This window comes from Mesocricetus auratus, unplaced genomic scaffold (assembly GCF_017639785.1).
Source record: "Mesocricetus auratus isolate SY011 unplaced genomic scaffold, BCM_Maur_2.0 Super-Scaffold_100013, whole genome shotgun sequence".
In the NCBI taxonomy this organism is placed as follows: domain Eukaryota; kingdom Metazoa; phylum Chordata; class Mammalia; order Rodentia; family Cricetidae; genus Mesocricetus; species Mesocricetus auratus.
This window is the reverse complement of record NW_024429196.1, coordinates 83,473,537-83,501,073: the sequence shown is the minus strand read 5'-3', so window position 1 is coordinate 83,501,073 and position 27,537 is coordinate 83,473,537. Positions and strand designations below refer to the sequence as shown.

Below are 27,537 nucleotides of genomic sequence, written 5' to 3'. Positions count from 1 at the left end.
GGCCATGGTGTTTATTCACAGTAATAAAAATCCTAACTAGGACAGGAAGATTCAGTGATTTTTTTCTTTAAATTTCCAGGATGTATTAATTCATGTCATAAGAATGAAGACAGACCGGATTTGTGGGTTCACAATATGGGAAGGTTATATTGAGCTCAGGCATGCCCCCAGGCTATGTGGTTGAGAATTGCTTTGAACACAGATAATCCTGCCTCTGCTACCCAGTGCTGGGAGGACACTGCTACAATTCCTTCAAGATTGGACTTTGACTGGTCATTGAGAAGGAAATATTGACCATTTAATGAGTGTTTACCAATCCCTCTGGCTTGTATTGGGGACTACAAATAAAGAGAGGTCTATGAAAGAATTGAGTTCATTTACCAGCTTTGAAGCTGGTGTAGGCACAGTGCAGAAAAGGGTGGGAGAAGGAAGGACCATGAGCAATTTCCTGCTCTTCAGCAGTGGAAATTAGCAGTATGGAGTCTTGTAATCAATTTTAGATGATTGATAAAATTCCTGACTACCCATTTCTTGGGGTCCCACAGAGAAGGGCAAACAATATCTGGATAAAGGACTGATGCTATCATGAAACCAAATTGCTGTAGTTATACTAATTCAACCAAACTAGAAAATCTGTGTAATACGGTGTGACCCTTCCTAATAGGATTATTATTCTACTGGTTTAAGATGTACAGCCCAAGAAAATACATGAGTGATCCTTGGTGTTCTCTCATCCAAATCCCTTATCTCTGGAGCAGATGGCCATAAAGCCTATTGCAACTTTTCAAAAGAATTCTCCAGATTATAATTGCCTCATATCTATATATAGTGTCTATAGTGTCTTTCCTGCCTTCAAGCCCTACTATGACCCCTCACTGTTTTCTAGTTAATGACCTGTTTTCTTTAACATCAGTTACACAGTAACAATACTGTGTGACCTATGAATGTTTGAATGTGACCTGTGTATGGCTGTGGGACTTCCAAGAATTAAGTCAAGTATTGGCTTCCCTGGATACTGAGTGTGTAATGGCATGTGCACATAAAAAGCCTTGTGCTTTGGAAGAGAACAGAAAGTGCTCTGGGAGATTGGGAGAATGTCTACTAAAATACAAACTTCCCAGACTAGGGCTCTGTCTGCTGGGATGGAAGGGCAGTGCTAGGAATGCCTATGCTGTCTGAGCTATTTGGTCTCCACCTACCCGAGAGGGGAGTTGCTGATGCTCTGTGGTCCAACATTGTGGCCCTAGCTAATGAGGCACTCTGGGAAAGCTTAGCACTCAGGAGGACCAGTTGGAGGCACGTTCTCTCCAAGATTCTCTGCTGGTTCTCTTATAGGAGCTATAATGAAGAATGAGTGTGAAGGCTTCAGAGCAGGAGGAGCAGGTCTGCCTAGCTGTCATTGCTGCTGGGACTGTGAGGGACCATGAGCCATGTGCTCTCCTGGGCAGTGGCTCTTGTACTCTGTGCTTCCCTGAATGTAAGTTCCCTGGGGAGAGAGGGAGGCTTTGCAACCCTGGCTGTGGGAAGCTGTGATACTTCTAATATCAGTGTCCAGTATGCATCACAGGGTTGCTTTAGGTGTGTGGTGGGATCATACATTGGAAAACTGAAAGTGTGGCTTCTAGAATTTATGAAAATTACATTCCACTTTCAAGTTTGTCTTACACGTGATATCCACAGTTTAGAAATTGGTAGAAGAAGGTGATGGGGATCATCTTTCAGCAATATGTGATCGGAATGCTTTTAACTTTCTGCTACTACCAGCTACCATGATGTGATTCAGAAAGTTGAGTTCCAGGGAACGAGAGGAATTTCCGATTTGCAGAAGTTTCTCAGGTGTGCATAGTGTTGGGTGGGTGGATAGGGCAGATTCCATATATTGTGTCATGATACATGTGGCAGGAAGCAGACGCTAGATTGTTTTTCTATGTTATTTCTGTGTGGGTATCAATGGGGCTGTGTTTGCTTCAAACCACAAGGGGATGTGAGAGTTTGCAGAACCATAGCAAGATATTACCCTCATTTGTAGAGAGAGCTCTAGACCGTGGGGAGTGACTGTTTGGAAGAAATATCGATAGCTAGCAGGTCAGAAGCAGAACAGTTTAAGGGTCCTTTAGAGTTAGTTTTCTGGGAGTTGTGAAGTCTGTTTATTTAATTTCTAAACACATAGAATCATGGGTAGCTGAGTAACATTTGTCAAAATCTCAGTTTACCTGGTTGAGTTTCCTTTTTTTTTGATGAAAAGTTGATTATATTTTCTTGCTTTTGTTCTTGGCTTTTACTCTCCACCTCATTTATTCTTTCCAAATATTGTACATGTTATCAATTGCTGCAGATTTGTTGTAAGTATAGAAGTCACATTGTGCCAATATGTGTACTATTTTTTTTTGTAATCCTCTTGAGAATTCTATCTGTTTCCAACTTGCATGTAGCTTTAGAATCAGATACCCTGTTATAAGGTGTTGGACATTTTCTTTGGATTGTATTCGGTTCTTGCTGCAAATTTACCTTATACAGTGTCTTAATATTGAGGCATCAAGTTCCCAATGATTATTTACTTACTTTATTTATGTAGGCTCTTTTATTCTTGTTATGTTTATTCTCTGAAAGACTTTTAGTGTTTTGCCTAAAAAGTACTATGGGATTTGGTAGGTGGCTCAGCACATATTCTTCTTTAAGATGACCTGAGTTCAGATTCCCAACACCCAAATTTGGAGGTGCATAACTATCTGCTACTCTAGATCAGGTTATCTAACTCCCTCTTCTCTGGTATGTCACATGTACACACATGGAAAACCTCTCTCACACACAAACTGTATACATAAAAATTGGTATAAACTTATTTTTAAAATTCTTGTTACTTATAAAACATGAGAGCAAAACCAGTAACTTTGGGTACATAATACAAATCATACATTGTTTCTTTTTAAATTTATTTTTAAAATTTAGTTTTCTGTTTACATACCAACCCCAGTTCCCCTCCCTCCCCATCTCCTGACCCCTACCTCTCTCCCTTCCTATCTCTCATTCATTCCACAGAGTGGGTAAGGTCTTCTTTTGTTACTCAACAAAGTCTGGCATACCAAGTTGAGAAAGGTCTAAGTCACTCCATTCTGTATCGACTGAGCAAGGCATCCCTCCACAGGGAGTGGGCTCCAAAAAGCAAGTTCATGAGCCTGGGATGGGTCCTTGCTTCACTCACAGGGCCCCTCAACAGATCAAGTCACGTAATTGTCACACACACTCAGAGGGTTTAGTTTGGTGCCATGAAGGTTCACCAGCTGTCAGTCCATAATCTGTGAGCTCCTACAAGTGACTGTAGTAGTAGGTGTGGCTTTGTTGGAGTGGGCTTTTCCTTATTAGAGAAAGCATGCCACTGTGGGGTCAGGCATTGAGGCTTCCTATACTCGGAATGCTGCCCAGTGTGTCTGTCAGTCAACTTCCTGTTGCCCCTGAATCAAGATTTAAGGACTCTGACCTTCAGCACCACATCTGCCTGCATGCTGCAATGCCCCCTGCCATGATGATAATTATCTAAACCTCTGAAATTTTAAGGGATACACCTCAATTAAATGTTTTCTTTGTAAGAGTTGCCATGATTTATGGCATCTCTTCACAGCAATGAATACCTAACAGAGACAGAAGCTGGTACCAGGAACTGGGGTATTGCTGTGATAGGCTGGCCCTATCACACAATTTCTCTGATGTGTTCTCAGTAGTGTTGATCTCATACTTACCTCTCCCTTTATGTCTGTACATTGGGAGTTCTTTCTCCAGGCTATATGCTACTTAAAGGACCAAGAAATGGTGCATGTGAACCTCCTACTCAGTTTCCTTCTAAAGTGACTGGATGAATACATTATAATGTTCATGTAATGAAATAAGTGTGGGAAGGACCTAAATGATATGAATATACTGTCAAAGAAGTATACAAAAACAGTGTATCACATTTCCTGTTTTACACATGTATGGGTTATTTTAAGATGCAGTGACCTATGATGATGTGCATATAAACTTCACTCAGGAAGAGTGGGCTTTGTTGAATCCTTCTCAGAAAAGTGTCTATGAAGATGTGATGCTGGAGACCTATGGGAACCTCACTGCCATAGGTAAGACTGAATTTATCTTCACGATTTAAAATAAGGGGACAAATGTTTCTTGGTTATTGATACTCTTCTGTAATTTTGATTGAGAAAAAGGAAAATTAGGTGAATAAGACATAGTTCTAATGTTTATTTAAGATATTATCTTAAATTTTGTACAATTTCTATTCATAAATCATGTATTTTCTGGTATTGTATTTTAGGCTACAGCTGACATGGCCATAATACTGAAGAACATTGTGAAATTTTTAGAAGACACAGAAGGTAATTTTCATGTACCAGTTTATCCAAATTTGCATCTGCAGAGATTTTAATGTGTCCTGGATGTTTTAAAGGAAAGCAACTGTGTAAATAAGTATAGCTTAAAGTATATTAATGATTCCTAATTTCTTATAAAACAGGTACCTCAATATCAGCTATTATGTGTTTTAAGGCATTCCCATGAAAAAGAAGACAAGTAAACAATGCCTTAACAGATACCAACATTTGAATTATAGCCCCATGAAAGCTATGCTGTAGAAATGCCAATCCATTTTGTTTCATATTGCTCAGATATTTTAAGTGGCATAATTGTTGAATAGATGATATGTATGTGTCCAAGACTTTCTAAGAAAAAAAGAGTCTATAGTGAAGCTGTCATTACTCATATGTTTGTGACTTTGCTAAGTGTATGGAAAGGTTCTGTTTATGAGAGTCAAGAAGGTTATTGTTGAGAATCCTTAATTCCTATACCACATGTCTATGAGGAAAAGAAAGTCAAGCTGTGTGAATGCAATGTGGAAACCTTTTATTTGTTATTCTTCCTTTATTAAGAATATCATGTCAAGGAGGGCAGAGGTAGCACATACCTTTAATCCATGACTCCATAGGCAGACACAGGTGGATCTCTATGAGTTGGAGGCAGCCTGGTCTCCAGAGAGAGTTCCAGGACAGGCTCCAAAGCTACACAAAATAAACAAGAAAAACCCATATCATATGTCACACTAAATACAAGCCAAGTGAGCCTAGAATATGGAAAGAAGCAATGTAGCCCCCCTTTCACTCTCAGAACAATTAGTAAATATGAAAGTTATTTAGGAGCTCCCACTTCGAGTAGATTTGTTGAATGTGACATCAACAAACACTGCAGAAAAGCCCTATAAGCATTGGAATGTGAGAATACTTCCATTTATCCTGGTGCATCCTGCCAGTATAGTATGCCTCACACTATAGGAAAATTTATGAATGCAAAAAATATGGCAAAGCTATGAGTTGCTCCAGTTCTTTTCAAATATGTGAAATATCTCACATAAAAAAGATGCCATAAATGCGGGCCATGAAATAAAATGTCTTACTATCACAGGTATCTTCAAAGCCACAAAACAACCTATCACAAAGGGAAGCATCATGAATGTAAAACTTAAGATCTGATTCCTCTTTACAATTAGGCCAAATTATAAAATTAATTTATACAAATACTAAGTTTTATCAGTATAATGCATATGGTAAAGCTTTTACATGTGCCAATTGTCTATGCAGAAATGAAAGAAGCCATACAGTAGAGAAAACCTATGAATATACTCAATGTGTTAAAACTTCTGTGTGTTACAGGAATCTTCAAAGGCATGAAAAAATTCACACCAGCGAGAAACCATATGAAAGTCTTCAATATGGTGAAATCTTTGCATGTCACAGTTTTCTCCAACTCCATAAAGAAAACATACTGGAGATAAAACCAATGAATGTAATCAGTGTGGTAAAGCTTTTACAAGTCATGGTCAGCTTCAAAGACATAAAAGAACACATAAAGATGAGAGAGCCTTCAACTGAAGTCAATGTGGTAAAACCTTTATATGACTCAGTTATTTCCAAGTACATCAAAGAACACATACAGGAGAGAAACCCTATGAATGTAATCAATGTGATAAAGCTTTTGCAAGTCATAACCACCTTCAAAGACATAAAAGAACACATACTGGAGAGAAACCCTATGAATGTAATCAATGTGGTAAAGCTTATGCATGCCATGGTAATCTTAAAAGACATAAAAGAATACATACTGGACAGAAATTCTATGTATGTAATCAATGTCATAAATCTTTTGCAAGTTACGGTCAACTTCAAAAACATAAAAAAACACATACTGGAGAGAGACCCTATGCTTTTGCAAGTCATGGTGATCTTAAAAGACACATACTGGTGAGAAACCCTACAAATGTAATCAATGTGGTAAAGCCTTTTAACATGTCAGTAGTCTCCAAATACATAAAAGAACACATACTGGTGAGAAACCCTATGTATGTAATCAATGTGGTAAAGCCTTTTCACAACATTGCACCCTCATAAGTCACAAAAGAACACATACTGGAGAGAGACCCTATGAATGTAATCAATGTGCTAAAGCTTTTTCACAACAAAGCATTCTTGTAAGTCATAAAAGAACACATAGCAGAGAAACCATATGACTGTAATCAATGTGGTAAAGCTTTCTCACATATCAGTAGTCTGCAAACACATCAAAGAACACATAGTGGAGAGAAACCCTATGAAAATAATCAATGTGGTAAAGTCTTTCACAACAGTGCAATCTGGTAAGTCATAAAAGAACACGTACTTGAGAGAGAACCTGTGAGTGTAACTAATGGGGTAAAGTCTTTGTATGTAACCTCCATCTTTAAAATCATGAAAAACATACTGCAGAGAAATCCTATAAATATAATCAGTGTGGTAAAGTTGTGCCTTTGCATATCACAATAATTTTTGAGGGATTGAGAAAGTTCATACTGAAGGGAATCTTATTATAAAGGATTTGGTTCGAGGTTCAGTCAACATACATTTGGTTACACAAGATTCTGGAGAGAAAACTGACAAGTGTCAACAATCTGATCAAGCATTATGATGTCTCTATTTTGTTTGCACCTACAAGCTTGTATGGACAAAAGTCCTACGAATTCAATGATAAGGTAACCCTTTTTGATTTTACACTTTTCTTTAATTACATTTAAAAACCTCATTCAGATTAGTAAGTTTCTCTAAATCCAATCCTATGTGCTTGATTTGTTACATGAACCAATTCATGGTGAAGGAAAACTGTTAAGACTTTAAATGCCTCAACACTTGAGTTACAGGAATAACTGCTTACAAGGAAAAATATTCACATGTGAAAATCTGTTTGGTTAGAGATTTAATTATGTGATGTCAGTGTGTGGGTTTGTGACTACTCATGCTTGTTCCCAAGAAGTTTAGACCCTTGAGTATTCCCATAACAGGAACCACAGAAAATTCCAAAAACCTGACCTAGGTCCTGGCAATGAGCTCCTCATAATTTGCTCATCCATATTTTTAACCAGAATCTAAAGAGAGAGTGTCTCCTACCCCAAGTTCTTTTATCCCCCCCCCTACATTCTACATACTGGTGACCACGCCCAATGGGTGTGGTTAGCAATATGGGTATTAGATCTCTCCCTGCACCCTATAATTGAAGTTCCTCTTCCCAAATAATCCAAGCTTATGTCATGTTGAGGAAAAGCCAACCAGATAAAGTCATGAGTTAAGAGCCAGCCTTAGCTATGTAGTGAAAATAAAATAAAGTAGCAAACTAAAAAAAAAATTAACTAACTAACTAAATAAACTCTCACAATTAGTTATCTTTTAGTATTACTCTTTTCAAATAATTTGATCCTCTCCCAAGACTTTATCTTTTCTTAAGTTCAGCTTTTACCGAAGCATGATGATTTTGTTCAGAGGTATAAAACAGAAGGATGGTTTGGATGTGGGTAAGATCTGCTCCAGGTATCATGCACTTTGATCTTTATTCCTAAATAAAGTCACAGGATGGCGCCTGAGGAATAATACGTAAAGTTGTACTCTTGCCCCCTCATGAACATTGCATCCCATACACACATGTGTATCTTCATATGAATACACATGCAAAATAAAAAGAGAAATTAAGATTAGGAAGAGTGAGAAGTAAAATGTCTAGGAGTTCATTAATATGACTTTTTTTTTGCTAGAGAGCAAGTTGAATTTTGGGACTTTAGTGGGATGATTGAAGTCTTAGGGAATAAGATTCAGAAGAGCTATTTAATTAAAGAGACTTAGTAGGAATGATTGAGTGTAAATTAGTGGAGCAGATGTTAGCTAGGCATAATGGCTATAGAGAACCAGAAAATGTCTTATCATTAGGGGACTAAAAGAACAAAAGCACACCATTTGTCTTGTTAATGTAAACTCATATGTTCAAAATTCCTCTTAAAACTATGAGGCCCTAGCTTACTATAGAAAGATCTTTATGCAGAAGGTCTCTTTATCTTCTCCATGGATGAGAATCCCATTACCTGTTTTATTACACACATGTGACCAATAACAGTATGCATAAAAAGTGAATGAACATTTACATCCTAGCATCTGAGCTCTAACAGCCCTGGGTAACACACTATTTATCTTTATGCTATTTTAGAGACAGCCCTCCCTTAACTAAATTCTACTTTGTGTGACTAGCTCCTAATCATTGGTAAATCCTTTATGTCACCAATTCTACTCTTCTACATCACAGCTTTGTAGTGGAGTGCTACCCAGTATATGAGATGCCATTTACGAACTCCACAAATTAACTCCAAATGAATCTTATACCTTAATGTTAAATTCAAAATGCAGAACTTTTAGAAGACACTTGAAACTAGGCCCCTATGCAATATGTGTAGGCCTTGTGAATTTTCTCTAAGGCCCTGATATATTGAGAAAGAAACAGAGCTTCTTCTATAAAACAAGGAAATTGCTTGATAGAGCTGGTAAAGGTCTGGAGTCAGAGTCTTTAGGGAGGGATGGATTCAGATCCCGAGAACCCATCTCTTTCTATACATGGGGCTGTGGTTATCAGTCCCAAGGACACTGTGGACTTTGTTTATATCTCCTTGAGTTACCCTGTGTTCCTCTAACCCTAACCTAACCATAGCCTGAAATTAGTGTATAACAGTCCTAAAATGTAGACAATTAGTACCCAAAGCCTGTATCTCTAATCCTATTAGGCATAGATAAAACACTACATAGGACAGTGATATTAAAAGAAGAAAAAATTTAAGAATTACTTCATGAAATAATGAGGTAAGGTCTTATAATATTGTGAAACATTTTTAAATCAACTATTTGAAGAATAGTCATGGGACTCATTAAGCTAACAAGATGAACTTTATCTCCTAGAGCTGATTTTAAAGTTTTGTCCTCTGGGGGCCTTATCAAAAATGAATCATAGTCTTGTGAGTAACATCTACAGGCAGACATTTGATGAAATGAGGATCTCTTGGGAAACTAAGAGGGTAACAAGTGAATATCACTGTGGAGCTGAGAAAATTCATGATTTTAATACAATATAGGAAAAATGCTCCACTGAAGAAGGAAAAAGTAACCTAAAGAATACTGTATTGTAAAGTTATAAGCAAAACCATGTTTCATTGAATAAAAAAGAACCATTAATGTTTCCACTAAGTAATTCTGTTTATCTTAATGTTCGAAACTTTTCAAGTGGATGGAAACAAAGCATTAAGAGTTTAGTTTATTTATAATGAGTCATTTTTTGAAAATGTCTTCTTTAAAAAACTAAACATAATTGTTAATCATTATAGAATTCTACCAAATGATTCAATACTAGACAGCATCTTTCTCAATTTCTATTGAAAAGCTTAAGAGCTTAGTCTCTACACTAAAATCACTATCAGACAAAAACAAAAGAAACACAGAGAAATACCACCAAGCAATATTAATGAAAATATTGTAAATGAAATGCAAGAAAACTAATTTTGATAGCTCAATTTAAAATTATGTTCATGAACAGGTTAAATTTATACATTCAATACAACATGGCATAATCTATGAAAACCAATCAATATATTATGTCAAATTGACAAAATAAAAAGGCTCCTGACCATTACAATCAATTCAGAGAAATATTTGATAACTTTGAATACAACAACAGTTTAGAAGGGAAATATAGAAGCAGCATGGAAGGGAAGCATCTCAATTTAAAATACCTAAATAGAAAAACTCACAACTAGCATCACACTCAATGGAAAAGTATTGAAATCTATCCAGGATTATAAATAAATCAAAAGTACCTCTTTCACTAATGTTAATCAACAACATACTTAAATTTCTGTGAAGGCCACACAAACAAAAGAGATAAAAAGTACATCCTCATTAACATATCCATCACCTTGGATAGATAGGTAGGTATTTTAAATGAATACATTTAAGATACAAATTTCCAAATATATAATGCATTACTGTATGTTAATTGTGCTATAGGTCTACAGAGATAACTCATCTTATATGAAAAAATGTTATGTTGAACTAAATCGTGTGATATAAAACATAACTACCATCTATAAAAAGCTTCAAACAGACTTTGGGATCTCCTGGCAGGTTGACTTTCACTGCCACTCAGGGCAAAGGTGAGCTTCAGTTCCCACCTCTGGCCTGACTTCTGCTTACCCACTCTGGGATCTCCTGGCCTGGGGACTACAGACAGGTTGACTTGCCCCCATCTCACCAAGCAACCACAAGTCTGCTGATGGCACTGTCCTAATCCAGCTCCCACCCACCAGAAAACAGAGTGCCTCAGACACACTTGCACTTACCTTGAGACCCATCAGAGTATTAGACCTGCATGCACCCACTGTAAGAGAACCTTGGACCCATACCCATCAAGAGAGGAAGAGACCCCACCTGTACCCACTGGAAGAAGGGATGGGAAGACGACAATATAAGAACACATTCAAGAAACAGAAAAACCAATATGACTCTACCAGAGTCTAGAGACTCTACACCTGAACATCCCAACACAGGTGAAGCAGAAGAGAAAGACCTCAAAAACAACTTCATGAAGATGATAGAGGCCCTAAAAGAGGAAATGAGAAAATCCTTTAAAGAAATGGAAGAAAAGACAAACAAAAAATCACAAGAAACTATTCAAACAGTGCAAGGATTGAAAGCTGAAATAGAGACAATTAAAAAAAAGTCTAAAGGAATGCTGGAATTAGAAAAGGTGGGTAAACAATCAGGAGCTACAGATGCAAGCCTTACCAACAGAATACAAGAGTTGGATGACAGAATCTCAGGTGTTGAAGATACACTAGGAGAAATAAATTCATCGACCAAAGATATTCTTAAGTCCAACAAATCCCTAACACAAAATATCCAGGAAATATGGGATACTGTGGAAAGGTCAAACCTAAGAATAATAGCCATAGAAGAAACCCAATTCAAAGGTGCTGAAAACATATTCAACAAAAGAAGAAAACTTTCCCAGCCTAAAGAAAGATATGCCAATGAAAGTACAAGAAGCCTACAGAACACCAAATAGAGTGGACCACAAAAAAGTCCCCTGGGCACATGATAAGTAAAAAAACAAAAAATACAGAATAAAGAAAGGATATTAAGAGCAGCAAAGGAAAAAGGCCAAGTAACATATAAAGGCAAACCTATCAGAATCACACCAGACTTTTCCATGGAAACTCTGAAAGTCAGAAGGTCCTGGATAGATATTCTATCAACACTAAAAGACCACGGATGCCAGCCAAGACTACTATACTCAGCAAAGCTTTCAATCACTATAGATGGAGAAAACAACCCCACCACCAGAGATTCTTGGAAACAGGGAGGGCCCTAAGAGAGATGTACATGGTATCCCAGACAAGGGGAGTGGGCAGGATCTCCTTAGCATATTGGGAGCATGGGGCGGGGTGGGGGAGATGGAGCTGGGAGAAAGAGAGTGGGAGAAGAGGAGGGGATTGGAGGACATGGGGGTGCAGGAAGGTTGAGTCAGGGGAAGAATAGAGAGCAGAATGGGAGATACCATGATAGAGGGAGTCATTAAATGTTTGAGGAGAGAACTGGCACTACTGAGATTTCCAGAGATCTACAAGGATGACACCAACTGGAAATCTAAGCAATAGTGGAGAGGCTATCTTAAATGCCCTTCCCTGAGAGTGAGGTTGAGGACTACCTTATATGCCACCCTTAAGTCTTTGTCTAGTGGCTGATGGAAGCAGAGGCAGACACCCACAGCTAAACACTGAACTGAACTCCTGGAACCCAGTTGCAGAGAGGGAGGAGTGATGAGCAAAGGGGTCAAGAACTGGCTGGTACAATCCACAGAAACAGCTGACCTGAACAAGGGGGAGCTCATGGATACCAACCAGATGGTTGAGAGGCCAGCATGAGACTGATCCAGACCCCCTAAATTTGGGTGTCAGTGAGAAGGCCTCAGCAATCTATGGGGCCTCTTGTAGTACATCAGTATTTATCCCGGGCATACCAATGGACTTTGGGAGCCCATTCCACATGGAAGGATGCTCTGTCAGCCTGGACACATAGGGGAGGGCCTAGGTCCTGCCCCAGATGATATGACAGACTTTGGAGATGCCCCATATAAGTCCTCACCCTCTCTGGGGGAGTGTAGTGGTGATTAGGTGGGGGTTGGGGGGTTGGGGAGAGCTGGGGAGAAGGGGGAGGAGGAGAGGAAGAAGGAACTGGAATTGACATGTGAAGCAAGCTTGTTTCTAATTTAAATAAAAATAAATAAATAAATAATTGCATTATCCCAGCTGGATAATCTAACCAAAAATAGTAAGTGTATCAGTTCATTTTATTGATCTATTATCTGAAGAAGTTAGTTAAGCAGCCCCTTCCCTCAGCTCAAATGGAGGCTGGAAACCTTTACCTATCATCCACAGCACTCTTTTCCCTCATCTTAAAAGTGCATTTTACTTAAAAATACTCTCAAGAGACAGTTATGCATTCTACCTGAAAAAAATAACAGTATATCTTTAAATTAAAAAAAGTTTTTCATTTAGCTTTCTCCAAAGCAGAATTTCTTATAGTACACAACCAATTAGTGACATATTTTGGTCTTATATGAACTTTCACTGATCCCAGGCAACAGCACTTGACAAACAGTTTAGCATTGAAACCAACAGTTGCAATTCAGTACAAGCAACTTCTCTTTTTCATTTTAATAACATTTCTGCAGAAATTCTGAAGCAATGGGTTCCTGTTATTCTGGGAAGAACGCTCATTACTCATGTCTTCTGGGGCATTATTGGATGTATACTTTGGAATAAAGAGGTCTTTTACAATGTCAAAAAAGGCTTCAAACAGTCATATTTTCCTTTTTCTGGGGATTTTGTCTGAAGACTCCTCAGGGAGAGTTTGCTCAGGAAGACACTCTGAAGCCTCCCTTGAAGAGGCTTTCCTGCCCCTTCCTGTCATTCTTCTCATGGAGACTATTTTTAAAGAAAGTCTTTTATTCATTTTAAGGCCCCCGATGTTTAGACCTCCATATATAGTATTGTCTTTGTCTAATGCTCTCCATCTTACAGCAAGGATATACTGTGGCCTTGAGATCCTTTCATTCTAATAAGTTTCAGAGCTAAGTGGAATTATGAATTAGGTTTAGCTTTCTTTCTAGACTGACTACCAATTACTATCTCTCATTTTATTTAACATTTGTATGAAATTGAATAGTAAGCTAATAATAAATTCTCTAGTCCCCACTGCTTTAGTCTTTTTCTCTCCACTAGGTTTCTGGCCCATAGGAACTCTGCTTATACATTTCCTTTCAACAATTGACCCTGATTTCTTCTTTCACTCTCCAGACTTTTGTTTTACAGAACCACTTATCCCACCCTACCAACGGAATGCTAAATTCTGTCCAGCCATGTACTCTTAAGGTAACTGATCCCTTTAATATGATCCTTTCAGGGCACATGGGCCCTTCCTCTGGCCCATTTCCTAGAAAAAAAGACTGTTAAGAGCTGCAATTTGGTTGGCTTAACATATTCCAGCCAGACCCTGATTCTGTGGCCACATTTAGATATTCTAAAGGGGATCACCATGTAGAATTTAAGTTCTGGTACTGGATCACCTTCTGTTCCCAGGACTCATGACTGGTAGTATGGATCTTTCTAATACTGAAAAGAAACTGCCCTTGCAAATGTACAATATACTCTGAATTCTGTTTTCTCAGGGTTGATTCATCAATCAGTCTCTTCCCCATTTCCAATCTCTTTCTCATCTCCCTGATCAAAGGTCTCCAGGCACACCTTTCTCTACCAAGAGCAACATGTAACTTGGAGACTCAAGCTGCCATTCTATCAAAAACACCAATGACAGTTTATACTGCAAAGTATGTAGAGAAAGGGAAACATGCATCCTTTGTTGGTGGAGTGCAAGCCACTTTGGAAACCAGTATGGCATTTCTGAGGAAAATGAGAATCAGTCTACCTCAAGATCCAGCAATCCCATTCTTAGGCATGTACCCAAAGGATGTACATTCATACCAGAGGGACATCTGTTCATCTATGTTCATAGCAGCATTATTTGTAATAGCCAGAAACTGGAAACGACCTAGATGCCCCTAACCAAATAATGGATAAAGGAAATGTGGTACACTTACACAGTGGAGTGCTACTCAGCAGTAAACAACAATAAAATCCTGAAATTCACAGGCAAATGGATGGAACTAGAAGAAACCATCCTGGGTAAGGTAAACCAGTCACAGAAAGACAAACATGGTATGTACTCAATCAAATATGGATATTAGATATAAAGCAAAGGATTACCACACATCCAAAGGAGCTAGGAACAAGGAGGACCCTAAGAGAGACATACATGGTCCCCAGAGAAGGGAAAAGGGACAAGAGCTCCTGAACAAATTGGGAGCTTTAGGAGAAAGAGGAGGGAAGAAGAGGTGGGAGGAGAACATAAGGGATCAGGAACATTGAATCAGGGGAAGAATAGAGGAGAACAAGAAAAGAGATACCTTAATAGAGGAAGCCAATACAGGTTTAAACAGAAATCTGGTACTAGGGAAATATCCAGAGATCCACAAGGATGACCCCAACTAAGAATCTAAGTAATAGTGGATAGGCTACATTAAATTCCCTTCCCCTATAATGAGATGGATGACTACTTTAAATGTCATCATAGAGCATTTATTCAGTAGCTGAAGGAAGCATAAGCAGCGATCCACAGCTAAGCACTGAGTCAAACTTCTGGAATCCAGATGTAAAGAGAGATGAGTGATAAGCAAAGAGGTCAAGACAAGGCTGAGGAAACCCACAGAAACAGCCTACCTGAGCAAGTGGGAGCTCATGGACCCCAGACTGACAGCTGGGGAACCTACATAAGAACTACCCAGGTCCCCTTAACGTGGGTGTCAGTTAGGAGACCTGGGCAGTCAATGGGGACTCTGGTAGCGGAACTAGTATTTATCCCTAGTGCAGGAATGGACTTTGGGAAGCCCATTCACCATGGAAGGCCTCACCCTCCCTGGGTATTGGATGGGGGAGTCAGTGGGGGGACATGGGAGGATGTGAGGTAGAGGGAACTGGGATTGATATTTAAAATAAGATTGTTTCTAATTTAAAAGTTTATTAAAAACAAAAAACTATGATACATGTTAAGTTTACTTACAAATACGCATGTATAGTTTAATTGAATTTTTTAAAGCTGGGATGACAATCCTCTCTCCAAGAGCAAAAGACCACCTAACAAAATCCCCAACATCAGGCAAGAGAAGCCCTCTTTTAAGTTATTTTTTAAAGTTGTCTAAGAGACTCCAAAAACATTGAGCCTATTGCTATGAGGTGGAGGGTAAATTAATATTGCTGAAGACACCATGTACTTCAGACATAAGTCTAAATGACCCTACTGAAACTAAACTAAATGTTTCCTCCCTAACAGCTAGTTTTTATGGCACCAGAAGATAAGATGGAAGATTCCAAAGGAGGGAAAAAACAGTCCTACTCAGTTATGACTCTTATGAATCACAACAAAGACCAACATAGGATGATAATCCTCAAGGTGAAATAGTGCAATACACAACTTGGTGATAGCCAATAGATCTCTAATGTACTAAATACCTGCTCAACAGTATGAAATCTATGTCTGGCACTGGAACCTCAACTTACTACACATGGCTAGTGAAGTCCAGGATCATGGACAAGTACCCACAATCACCATTTTACTAAACTCGCATAATACCTAACCACACTCCAAATATTTTTTCTTATATCCACAGATAGTGAAGTCTTCACACATCATCAAGGAAACTTCTCTTTGCAACAGATAGAGACCATTACAGAAAACTCTAGCCAAAAATAATGAGCTATGGAGCAATGCCACAGTGGGTATAGCTACAAAACAATTCCTGCACATTGCAGAAGAGAGTAAAAGATAAGAGCCAGGGGATCAGGGAGTTTGCTGTGAGGTTGTGTTTCTTAGTAATGTCAAAAGCTATACCCATAATATCTCATCAACATGACTGCCAAAAGATGAGTTGAACAACGACAATAATAGTAGACATGCCAAAATGGACAGAGGAAAGCTCACAATGCCTCAAACTACAGAAAGAACTATAGACAACAAAGTAACGTTAAATGTGAGAAACACAATACTCCTGAAAGAAGAATACACCAATTTATTATCTAATACCAAATGTTCATCCCTGAAACAAACATACGAGTAACGCTATATAGAGTAAGCCAGTTATTTAAAAGTTTCTCTCTGTCTCTCTCTCTGTCTCTGTCTCTGTCTCTGTCTCTCTCTCTCTCTCTCTCTCTGTGTGTGTGTGTGTGTGTGTGTGTGTGTGTGACCACATCGAGGGAAAAAGACACCATGAATATGATTGAGTAAAGAGACATATATATATAAAAGTTTGGAGGGAGGAAAGGGAAGGGAAAATAGTATACTTATAATCTCAAGAAAAAGGGACAATGTCAAAAATAATAACCCATCCTTTCCTCTTTTAGGTCCACCTATGACCAACAAAACCCTACTCAGGAATTTTAAGGTTCATTCATTATCCTCAGTCTCCAAAACCACCCACCTCACAACCCAGGCCCTCTCATATGAATTCTTCAATCTTCTCTTGATGCTACCGTTGGAATAAAAAAGCCTATTACCCAGATCCCTCATCTCTCTGCTGACGCTGGTACCCTCTCATGATGCCTAGCACTCATAGTCTCAGAAAAATAATATATACAGGGAAAACTGCAACACATTATGCACTCATTCAATCTAAAATTTTAATGTCTATATTATTAAAACCTCTAGTACATTTGAATAAAAGAACTGATTATGGGTCTGAGAAATGCCAAGCAATGACATTTGTTGACTTGCTCCACTCCTGGGTTTCTCACAAATCCCCAGACTGATAATAAGGGGATGTAATCTACAAGAAATAAGTCATTATGTTCTGTTTTCACTATGGAGCATTTACAGATCATTAATGAATCGTGGATAGACAGGAGGTACTAAGACCCTGTCTTCCCTAGCTAGCACCTGGATCTTGCTTTCATGGATACTATTTAGTTTCTTTTAGGGTTGAAAAAACATAATTAGTTACATAACTGAGCCCCATATCAGGAAAGCAAGGTGATTTGGAGTCCAAGAGGATGCAGAATTCAGAGTGAAGACTATATTAGAGAAGTATGAAAGAATGCATTTTCCAGAAGAACTCACCAAATGAGGAATTTAAGGAACAGGGGAATGAATTTGGAATATAAAATACGACTGTCTTGTTTGAAACAGTATGCCAGCCAATTTTTTCCTGCAGAACCATAGAATAAACTATTTGACTTGCAACTCTTAAGTATTCAATGATCTTATTGTGAAATAAGGATTATTCTTTCCCCAAAATTTGTGGGCTTATTCAGGATTTCTGTATTTGGGAAGAAAACCCATTGGTTTGAAAAGTGGGAGATGTGTTCTGCCTCACATAGACCTTTGTTTTTAACTGTCATGTTTCTCTTACGTTCTTTATATTTGGTCTGGAGACTACTCAGGAATTTTGTTCAGGGGATGTACTAAAAGAGCTCTCTATAGAAGTTCCTTTGAGCTCCACTATTTCTTTCATGTGACTCTCTCTCTATTTCTCTTGTTCCCATTGCTATTAAGTACCTTCCAGATAACTTTAAAGGGAAACCTCTCCTTCTCTTTAAGCCCCCATTATGTTTAGATACCTGTATATTGTATTGTTTCTTTCTAATTCTCTCCCTTCCACCTTGAGGACACATGGTAGACTTTGATCCTTTCCATCTAATAAATATCACAGCTAATAGAAACTATGGATTATGTATCAGCTTCCTTTCTGGGATAGAAGCTGCTATTATCTATTCTTTTATTTAATAGAAGTCTTCTATAATCAAAACCAAAATGTGTGGTATTGGTGTAAAAGTAGACGGTTAACAGGACACAGTAAAAAAAAACTCCTGGAAATAAAACCTTCATTCATATGGAGATAACTAACTTTCAGACCCAAGTCCAAACATAATTCAATAGAAACAAAAACAACTGAAGTTTCCATAAATAGTCCTGAAACATTTGAAGTCGTGTGAAAAGTGAAGTTTTGAGTAAGGCTCATAAAGTAAAATTTTAAATTAAAATATAAAACAAAATTTACTAAAAATTGTCTTGGATCCAACTATCAACTTGCAACTGTACAATCCATGGGAAAAATGGTAGAAAGTTCTTGTAAGTTTGAATTGAGCAAAGATCTCTTTTAAAATTCCATTTTTGAGGCAGTATCTGTCTATATGTTAACTAGCTTGCCCTTAAATTCATAACCATCCTACCTCAGCTCTCAGAGTGCTTAGAGTGTAGGGATGTACTATCATGTCAGCATCAAAGGTCTTTTATATAAGACAACGGAAGAACAATCAGTACATGAACAAATTAATACACTGCATTTAATTAAATGTCTATTCTTACAAGGGGGTTGTTAAAACAATGAAATGGCAAGCTACACCCTGAGTAAATATTTTAATCCTCATATTTCATAAAGGATATCTATTTAAAATACACAAGGCACTTCAAATCCCAATAATAAAAAATACACACATCACAAAACAAAAACATGGTGAAAGAAAGTAAGCACTTGAAAAATATTTTGGACACCATTTGAAATTTAACAAATGCAACTTAAATCATAGATGCCATAAAAATTTAACAAAATATTTTACATCAAAAGGGAGAAAATGCCACGTTAATGAAAATGGAGAGGCTCTGAAACACAAACTGAAAATCTGAACTTCTAAAGAATGGAAAATGGCAAACATTTTCAAAGCATAAAATTTGCACTAATGCTCCAGGCATTTATTTCAGATAAAGTATAGACACACACACACACACACACACACACACATCCACCTGTAACAGCCGTGTTTGTAATGCTCCCCAACTGAAAATAGCTCAAACATTTAGCAACACATAAATGATGAGCAAATTGTTGTACCATCAACCCTCATATAATATATTCATATCTTGAAATGTTACAAAAAATAATGTATAATAAATTACTGATAATAATACAAGTTAGATATATGTCAAAGTAGTTATTAAGAGAGCAATAACTCTTTTGTGTCCTATTATGTGACCCCTGAGGGAAAGCAAGCTGATCTAGTTATTCAGAGTGAGGCATTGTATCATAAGGAAAGTGAGAGAGTATTAGAAAGGCTTTCTAAGGAAATATTTGGCAGAGGGTACAGGTTTGTTACCTTGACTATGCGACGATCATACAAGTATATATGTGTGTTAAAATACAACATATTTTATAATACAATTGAATGACTTTATGGATGTTTATTATACTCCATAGAGGCTGTTTAAAATAATTTATCAATGAAATTTGTCTAATTTATTATTAATTTTGATATGAAAAATACCAATAGCTAATTTATACATTACTAAAAATATTTAAGCATTTTGGTTTTCTTCACCTTTGGTAAGGATATGGTTTTGTTTGTTTGTTTGGCTGGTTTTTTTGTTTTGTTTTGTTTTTTGAGACAGGGTTTCTCTGTATTGCTTTGGAGCCTGTCCTGGAACTCACTCTGTAGACTAGGCTGGACTTGAACTCAACAGAGATCCACCTGCCTCTGCCTCCCCAGTGCCAGGATTAAAGGAGCGCTGCCACCATCCAGTGGGAAGGATATGCTTTACTACTCCGTGAGTTGTATTCAAAATAAATATTTTCTGATTGTGTAATCATTTTATGATGAATCTTGATCAGGTTCCTGCATATGAGGTGAAATAAAAATATCAATTCAATTATCCATTCTTCCACTTTACTTTGTATTTCTCATCAGCCTTGATTTCTCTTATTATTAAATATGTACAAAATAAAATAAATATACTCTATCTCCCAGATCAAAGGCATCAACAAAGAAACTATTGCTACAGCATAACCACAGAAGTTATTGCTACAGCATAACCACTGAAAGGGATTAGAGGTTAGTTTGTGAAACCCACGTTTGCAGAATCAGGTGGAGAATCTCTGCTTGCTTCTTATCAGAGCTTGCTTGACATCTTTGTTCCTCAGGCTGTATATGAGGGGGTTCAACATAGGAATGACAATAGTGTAGAAGATAGACACCACTTTGCTCTGCTCCATGGAAGAGACAGCACTGGGCTGTGCGTACATGAAGAAAACAGTACCGAAAAACAAACACACACCAATCAGGTGGGAGGCACATGTGGAGAAGGCTTTCTGGCGTCCCTGCACTGTGCGGATCTTCAGTATTGTTGAGATGATATAGATGTATGAAACAAAAACAGTCAAGAAGGTACTGACAATAATGGAACCACATAAACCAAGAAGAACCAGCTGGTTTATAAATGTGTCTGAACATGAGAGGGTTAATAGTGGCAGGACATCACAGAAGAAGTCATTGATTTCATTGGACCCACAAAAGGACAAAGTGAAGGTCATTGTGGTTTGAGTGATGGCATTCACTGCACCCCATGAGTAGGACCCTGACACTAATAATCCACAGACCCAGTGAGACATACTCACAGAGTATAGAAGTGGATTGCAGATGGCAATGAAGCGGTCATAGGCCATAGCAGCCAGGAGAAAAGCTTCTGTAGTACCAAAAAAAGACAAAAAAAAGAATTGCGTAGCACACCCACCAAATGATATTGTGTGGTCCTGTTTCAAGCAGTTTATCAGAGCTCTAGGAGCAATTGTGGAAGAATAGCAGATGTCCAAAAAGGAAAGGCTTTGGAGGAAGGCATACATCGGGGTATGCAGGTGTGCATCTATCCTAATAATTATAATCATGCCAAAATTTCCCACCACTGCTATAACGTACAAAACTAAAAAAATCAGAAGTAGTACCATTTGAATCCAAGGACCCCCTTTGAATCCAAGTAGAACAAATTCTGAGACATGTGTAAAATTTGTCATTTTATGAACACACTACAGAAGGATGGAAGAGGAGAAGACAAAAGAAAGTGAAAATTTGCAAACCCAGTATACTTTATTACTTACAAGATTAAATTAAATTATAGACATCTGTGTGTCATTAAAAGCATTCTGTTTACAATCTTGGTCTACTGTGTTCCATATGCTATGACAAAAAGTAAAAGGCACAGCTGCAGGAGAAAGGAAATGGAAATAAATAAGAATTGGCATACAAATAGTCAGCATTGATGAACACATCGATATTATGCTCATTTCATCTCACCAACAAAACACAAGAACTGAAACTGTGAGGTATTTTAAATCATGCATTTACTTTATTCCCAATTTAGAAAAAATATGGATGTCTTAAAATCAAACAGCAAAAATAAGGGCTACAGATATATCTCAGTGGTAAAGTGTTGCCTAGTAGTCCCAAGGTTCTAAATTTAATCCCTAGCAATACAAGAAAACGCTAAGACAGACATGAGGATACATTAGACAAAACTGTTGATTCAGTTCTGTATTATAATAATTGCTATGTTGGATATGCTGGGAGATGTTGGCAAGTGATAAGTACTATGAAAAATAATTTCATTTAGAGTCCTGTGTCTCAATATCTAATTTCTTACTTCTTCCATAACATATTATCTTAGATTTAAAGGTTTCATACACAAAAACCCCATTTCTATGTGGACATGACCCACAATGTGAATACTGCCCTTTCCCTTTTTAAGGATCTAAAGAAATTTTAGCTTCCAAAGACACATTATATTTCTTGGTCTGTGATGTTTTCTATTTTCTAAGCCAGATGCTTAGCATTCTCTCTTTCTAACCTCTCTGGTTTTAGTATTTCATATTTTGATTTGTGTATCCCATTAGGTCTTATACAGGCCCTTATGATGACACTAGATCCTTTTAGATATTCCAGAATAATCACATTTTATTATTTTTCATGACTGTGTCTGAAAGTTTCCTTTTATAATGTATCATGACATATTCATAAACTATATAAAATAGGATATGTATATCATGAGAGGCACTACTCACCCCATGAAAATATTTATTGGACATATTCTAAGCAAACTGATGATTTTTGTTAAAATATAAGACAAAATAAATCAAACAATACGTAAGTTTCTTATAAAAACTAGACATGTTCATTTTAGTTGATATGGTGTCTTACTTAAATATACTATTGTTAAACAATTTTTCTTTTACCTCCTTTTCATCTCTAATACAAACTTCTTCATGAGCTAATACAGAAATACCACATAAAATCCATAATTTATTTAAGCATCCTCTCTTAAGAAACACTTGGACTACAGTTAGTTGGGACTTTGATGTAGAAATAAGACTCTTTAAGAAAAGAGAGACTTTCTAAAGCTTCAAGTAAATGATTAAGCTGTGCGTGTGTGTGAGGCAGGTATTTGTATGTATGGGGGTATATGAAATTTGGAAAAATTGTAGCTACTGGTTTTCATGTTGCTTACAAATTGCTATGAATCTCTAATACACAAAGCTGTAACAATATGCCACGGAGAAATAGTTCAGTGTACTAGTTAATATAAGGCTCTGGTATCAGAAAGCCTGGGTTCTCATGAACTAATGTCTTATTATTGCTACTTTTATAGTAGTTATACCTGTCAGATATGGGTATTAAAAGTGATAGTAACTGTAAAGACAAAAAATGTTATAGGTGAAAGTAGTTTAGAGATTCTTGTCACATAGTAAGCACAATCTCAATGCTACTGTTATTGATAGTTAAGAATGTGCTATTTCTCCTGGGCATTTGAATTGATTGTTTATGAATCAATTGTAAGTCTCAGAAAAAATCATGATTGATTTAGAAGCTCAATCAATTTAACTACAATTTAAATATATTTAATATAATTGGTCACAGGGTTTTTGAGAAAACATTATTTTTTCTACAAAATAGACCTCACCTAAATGTGTGGTGTCCCTCCTTCACTTTCTAGCTGATTCTTGAGTTCATCTTCAACTCTGGAGTAAATTATGTACTCCACAGAACAATGTTATAAGAGATAAGAATGAAGAATATATAGTTCCCTTGGTGTTGGTCATCAGAGATTTATTCCTCAGGGATCTGTTTTAACAAGAAGAGTTTGCTCACTCAGGCAACTTGGGAAAGTAGCAAAAAGAAGTCCTAGAAGTAAGGATTTGAAAGCAAAACAAGACAAATTCAAATCATAATACCTGTTTTTAAAAATAGGAGTAGTCAAAGACTTTATTGAATAAGATTGGTTGAGTTCTATCCTTTTCCATTTTGTGAAACAGGTTGAATGTTTTTGCATTAGATCTTTATTCAGATTTTGGTAGAATTGAGCAGTAAATCCATCCCATCCAGGGCTTTTCTTTGTGCTGATTCTTTTTTTTATCATTTTTTTATTTTTTATTTTTTATTATTTATTTTTAAATTTAAATTTAAATTAGAAACAAGGTTGCTTCACAAGTCAGTTCCAGGTCCCTCTCCGTTTCCCTCCCCTCCTCCTGTGCCCTCCCCCCATCCCCTCAATATCCCATCATTTCCCCAGGGAGGGTGAGGCCCTCCATGGGGGTATCCATAGTCTGTCATTTCATCCAGGGCAGGGCCTAGACCCTCCCCCAAGATTTCAGGGTGAGAGTGCATTTCACATTGTTGGATGGGAATCCAAAGTCCATTTGTATACCCAGGATAAATACTGATCTACTGCCCAAGGCTGAATAGATTACCTAGGCCTCCTCACTGAAACCCACATTCAGGGGGTCTTGATCAGTCCCATGCTGGATTCCCAGGCATCAGCCTGGGATTCAAGAGCTAACCCTTGTCAGGTCAGCTGTTTGGGGGTTAAACCAGCCTAGTCTTAATCCCTTTGGTCATCAGTCCTCCCTCTCTGTTACTGGCTTTCTAAGCATTGTGCTGAATCTTTTAATGGCATATTCAATCTCATTGATGTGGTGATATATTATTTTTGCTTTAATAAAGCCATTGGAGATTAAAATGCAAAGCTAGCCACAGCCATAGAGCCTTCAAAGATGGAGGTGGAGGTCAATCCAATACATATGCTTTGAAAGTAGAGAGGGAAATACTGGAGATAAAGGTTACACCAGAAGAAGGGATAGAAAAATATATGGAGGAGTGTGGTGCAGAATCAGCCAAACTAATCACTATTAAAATGCTATACTGACATCTGTTATTATATAAGCTAATTTTAAAATATAGAAGTAAAATTAAATAAATAAAAATATAAAAGTTGAAATATCTTGCATTTTACCAGACCACAGCTGACTGAAATCAATAGTAACACTAACATGATCCTAGACAATTATATGGAGTAAGAGTACTTTTAAATGAGGAATCACTGAAGAAATCAGGGGGTGAATCTCATAGCTTTAAGTGCTGACTTTTTTTAATAATCATGGAAAGCTTAAGAATATAACATAGTGAGGAACTTCAAGGTTATAAAAAAGAAGTCAAACAGAAACCAGATATATGAAAAGAGTAATTAAGTTTAGGGCTGACATTTATAAAAGTGACTAAAAACAATACATAAAATTAAGTGAAATGTTATTTCTTTGAAAAGATTAGTAAAATTGGTAAACCTATAATCAAATTAATGTAAATAAAGAGAGAAGATTAAAATTAATGAAATTAGAATATTAAAAGGGAGTTGCTACAACATACCACAATGAAACCCACAAGATTATTAGGGAATACTTTATAAATATATTTCAGCAAGCTGGAAAATCTATAACAAATGGCTACATTTTTAACATATATTGTCTGCCAAATAAAGTACAAGTACATAAAAATTTAAATAGATTGATGCATTCAACGTGTAACATGAATAATACAAACATAGAGACAGATATTGGGGTTCAAGCTGAAGAACAGATAAGCAAAGCATCCAGGCCATCAGTTCTTACCTCTATCTCAGACCAAAATGGGTGATCCTGTCTCCACGCATCCTCAGCAATGCTGACTGCACTGCTCTCCACCAAGCTTCAGACTGCAATCCCCTCAGTTCCTGTCTCCTTTTATTCCTTTTTCCACTCAGCCATATCATTTCTGCCTCTGCTTTCCTAGTGCTGGGATTAAAGGCATGTGATCACAGTGCTGAGATCACCTTTGTGTTAGCTGTTTCTCTTTTAGACTGGATCAATTTTATATAGCTCAGTGTGGCCTGGAACTAGCATCTGCCTCTGTCTCCTGAGTCCTGGGATTAAAGGTATATACCACCACTGCCTGGCTCTATGGCTGTGGCTAGCTTTGCATTTTAATCTCCAATTGCTTTATTAAAGCAAAAATAATATATTACCACATCAATGAGATTGAATATGCCATTAAAAGATTCAGCACAAAGAAAAGCCTTGGATGGGATGGATTTACTGCTCAATTCTACCAAAATCTGAATGAAGATCTAATGCAAACACATTCAACCTGTTTCACAAAATGGAAAAGATAGAACTCAATCAATCTCATTCAACAGAGTCTTTATTACCCAGACACCAAAATGGATAAAAACATAATAACAACCAAGACAACTGAAGACCAACTTCACTGATAAACACAGATGCATATATGATCACCTGTTTTAGTTAGGGTGTTATTGCTGTGAGAAGACATCATCACCATGCAACTCTTATAAAGAAAAACACTTCATCGGAGGTTAGCTTCCTTTTCAGAGATTTAGTCCATTATGATGGCAGGAAGCATGGCAGCATGCAGGCAGACATGGTGCTTAAGAAGTATTTGAGAGTTCTACATCTGAATTGGCAGGTGACAGGAATTAAACTGGCTTGAGATTTTGAGACTTCAAAGTCCACCTCCTAGTGACACACTTCCTCCAGCAAAGCCATGCTTACTCTAAGAAGGGCACACCTCTTAATAGTACCAATCCTTGTGGGCCTATGTGGGCTATTTTCTTTCAAACCAACATTCAAGCCTATAACAAACACTACACTAAATTAAAGAAAATAGAATATTTTCTCAAAAAAGTTGTCAAGATAGGGGTTCCTAATCTCTATACTCGTATTCAATAAACCATCAAAGTTTTAGCTAGAAAATAAGAGGAAAATATAAAAGGGATAAAAATAAGAATGGAAGAAGTCAAGTTATTCTTATTTGTAGATGGGATTGTTTGATACTTAAAAAACCCTGTGAACTTCACCAGAAACATTTTTTCTAATACATTGCATTTAGTAAACTTACAAGATACAAAAAGTAACACACGAAAATTAATAGCTCTTATGTCTACCATATATACATATGTATGAACTTGCTGAGAAAAATTGGGAAAAATACCACATTCACAACACCTGAATAAATACTTTCGAGTTAAATGCAATCAAGTCAGTTAAAGGCATCAACAATAAATATTTTAAGACATTGAAAATAGAAATAGATGACACTTGTTCCAGGACTGGTAGAGTTAATATTGTGAAAATGGTTATACTAACAAGAGTAATCTACAAACTCAGTGCAACCCCCACCAATATTCTAATGACATCCTTCACAGAACTAGAAAAAATTAAAGTTCATGGAGAAACACAAAATACCGTGGATAGACAAAGTAATTCTAAGCAGAGAAAGTAATACTAAAGTTATTACAGCACCTAACTTCAAACTGCCCAATAGAGCCATAACGACAGACCCGACATCATACTGGCACACAAACAGGTAATGGAAGAAAATGGAGGACATGCTTGTCCCTTTATTTTGAAAACGGAGCAAAAATAGATATTGTGGGGTAAAGCCTATTAAAAATGCCATAAACAAAACTGGGTATCTACTTGCAGAAGAATAAAATTAGATGTATATATCTCACTCAACACAAAAAAAATCCATTCAAAGTGCACAGAGACCTTAATTTAAAACTGAAATCCTGGGTCTTGAGATTGGGGATTTAGCTCAGTGGTAGAACAAATACAATGCTCTGGTTTCCATCCTTGGCTCAGTGGGTGAGGGCTGCAGTACTACTGAAATTGCTTAGAATATGGGAAACAATTCAAGGTATAAGCATAGGCAAGACATATGAATACAACCCAAATAGCATTAGAAATAATCAAAATAATAGACAAATGGGATTATAAGAAATTTAAAGGCTTCTGCACAGAAAAGAAACTATCAGAAGAGTGAACAGGTATCCTATAAAATGGGAGAAAATGTTTGATATCTGTACTTCAGAAAAAAGTTAATAGCTAGAGTACATAAAGAATTGT

At 37.1% G+C, this 27,537-nt stretch overlaps 2 protein-coding genes across 2 annotated transcripts; one reads left to right on the top strand and one right to left on the bottom strand.

Annotated features, from left to right (window-relative positions):
* Nucleotides 1–1,350: 1,350 nt before the first annotated feature.
* Nucleotides 1,351–6,095, top strand: LOC101828087 (zinc finger protein 431-like). Its single transcript, XM_040755240.1, has 4 exons — nucleotides 1,351–1,477; nucleotides 3,984–4,109; nucleotides 4,307–4,367; nucleotides 5,694–6,095. The coding sequence occupies exons 1-3, from the start codon at nucleotides 1,351–1,353 to the stop codon at nucleotides 4,315–4,317; spliced, it is 264 nt and encodes an 87-aa protein (XP_040611174.1). The 3' UTR covers nucleotides 4,318–4,367; nucleotides 5,694–6,095.
* A 14,299-nt stretch (nucleotides 6,096–20,394) lies between these two features.
* LOC101826901 (olfactory receptor 12-like) lies at nucleotides 20,395–21,321 on the bottom strand. Its single transcript, XM_005078449.1, has one exon. The coding sequence runs from the start codon at nucleotides 21,319–21,321 to the stop codon at nucleotides 20,395–20,397; it is 927 nt and encodes a 308-aa protein (XP_005078506.1).
* Between the last annotated feature and the right edge of the window lie 6,216 nt (nucleotides 21,322–27,537).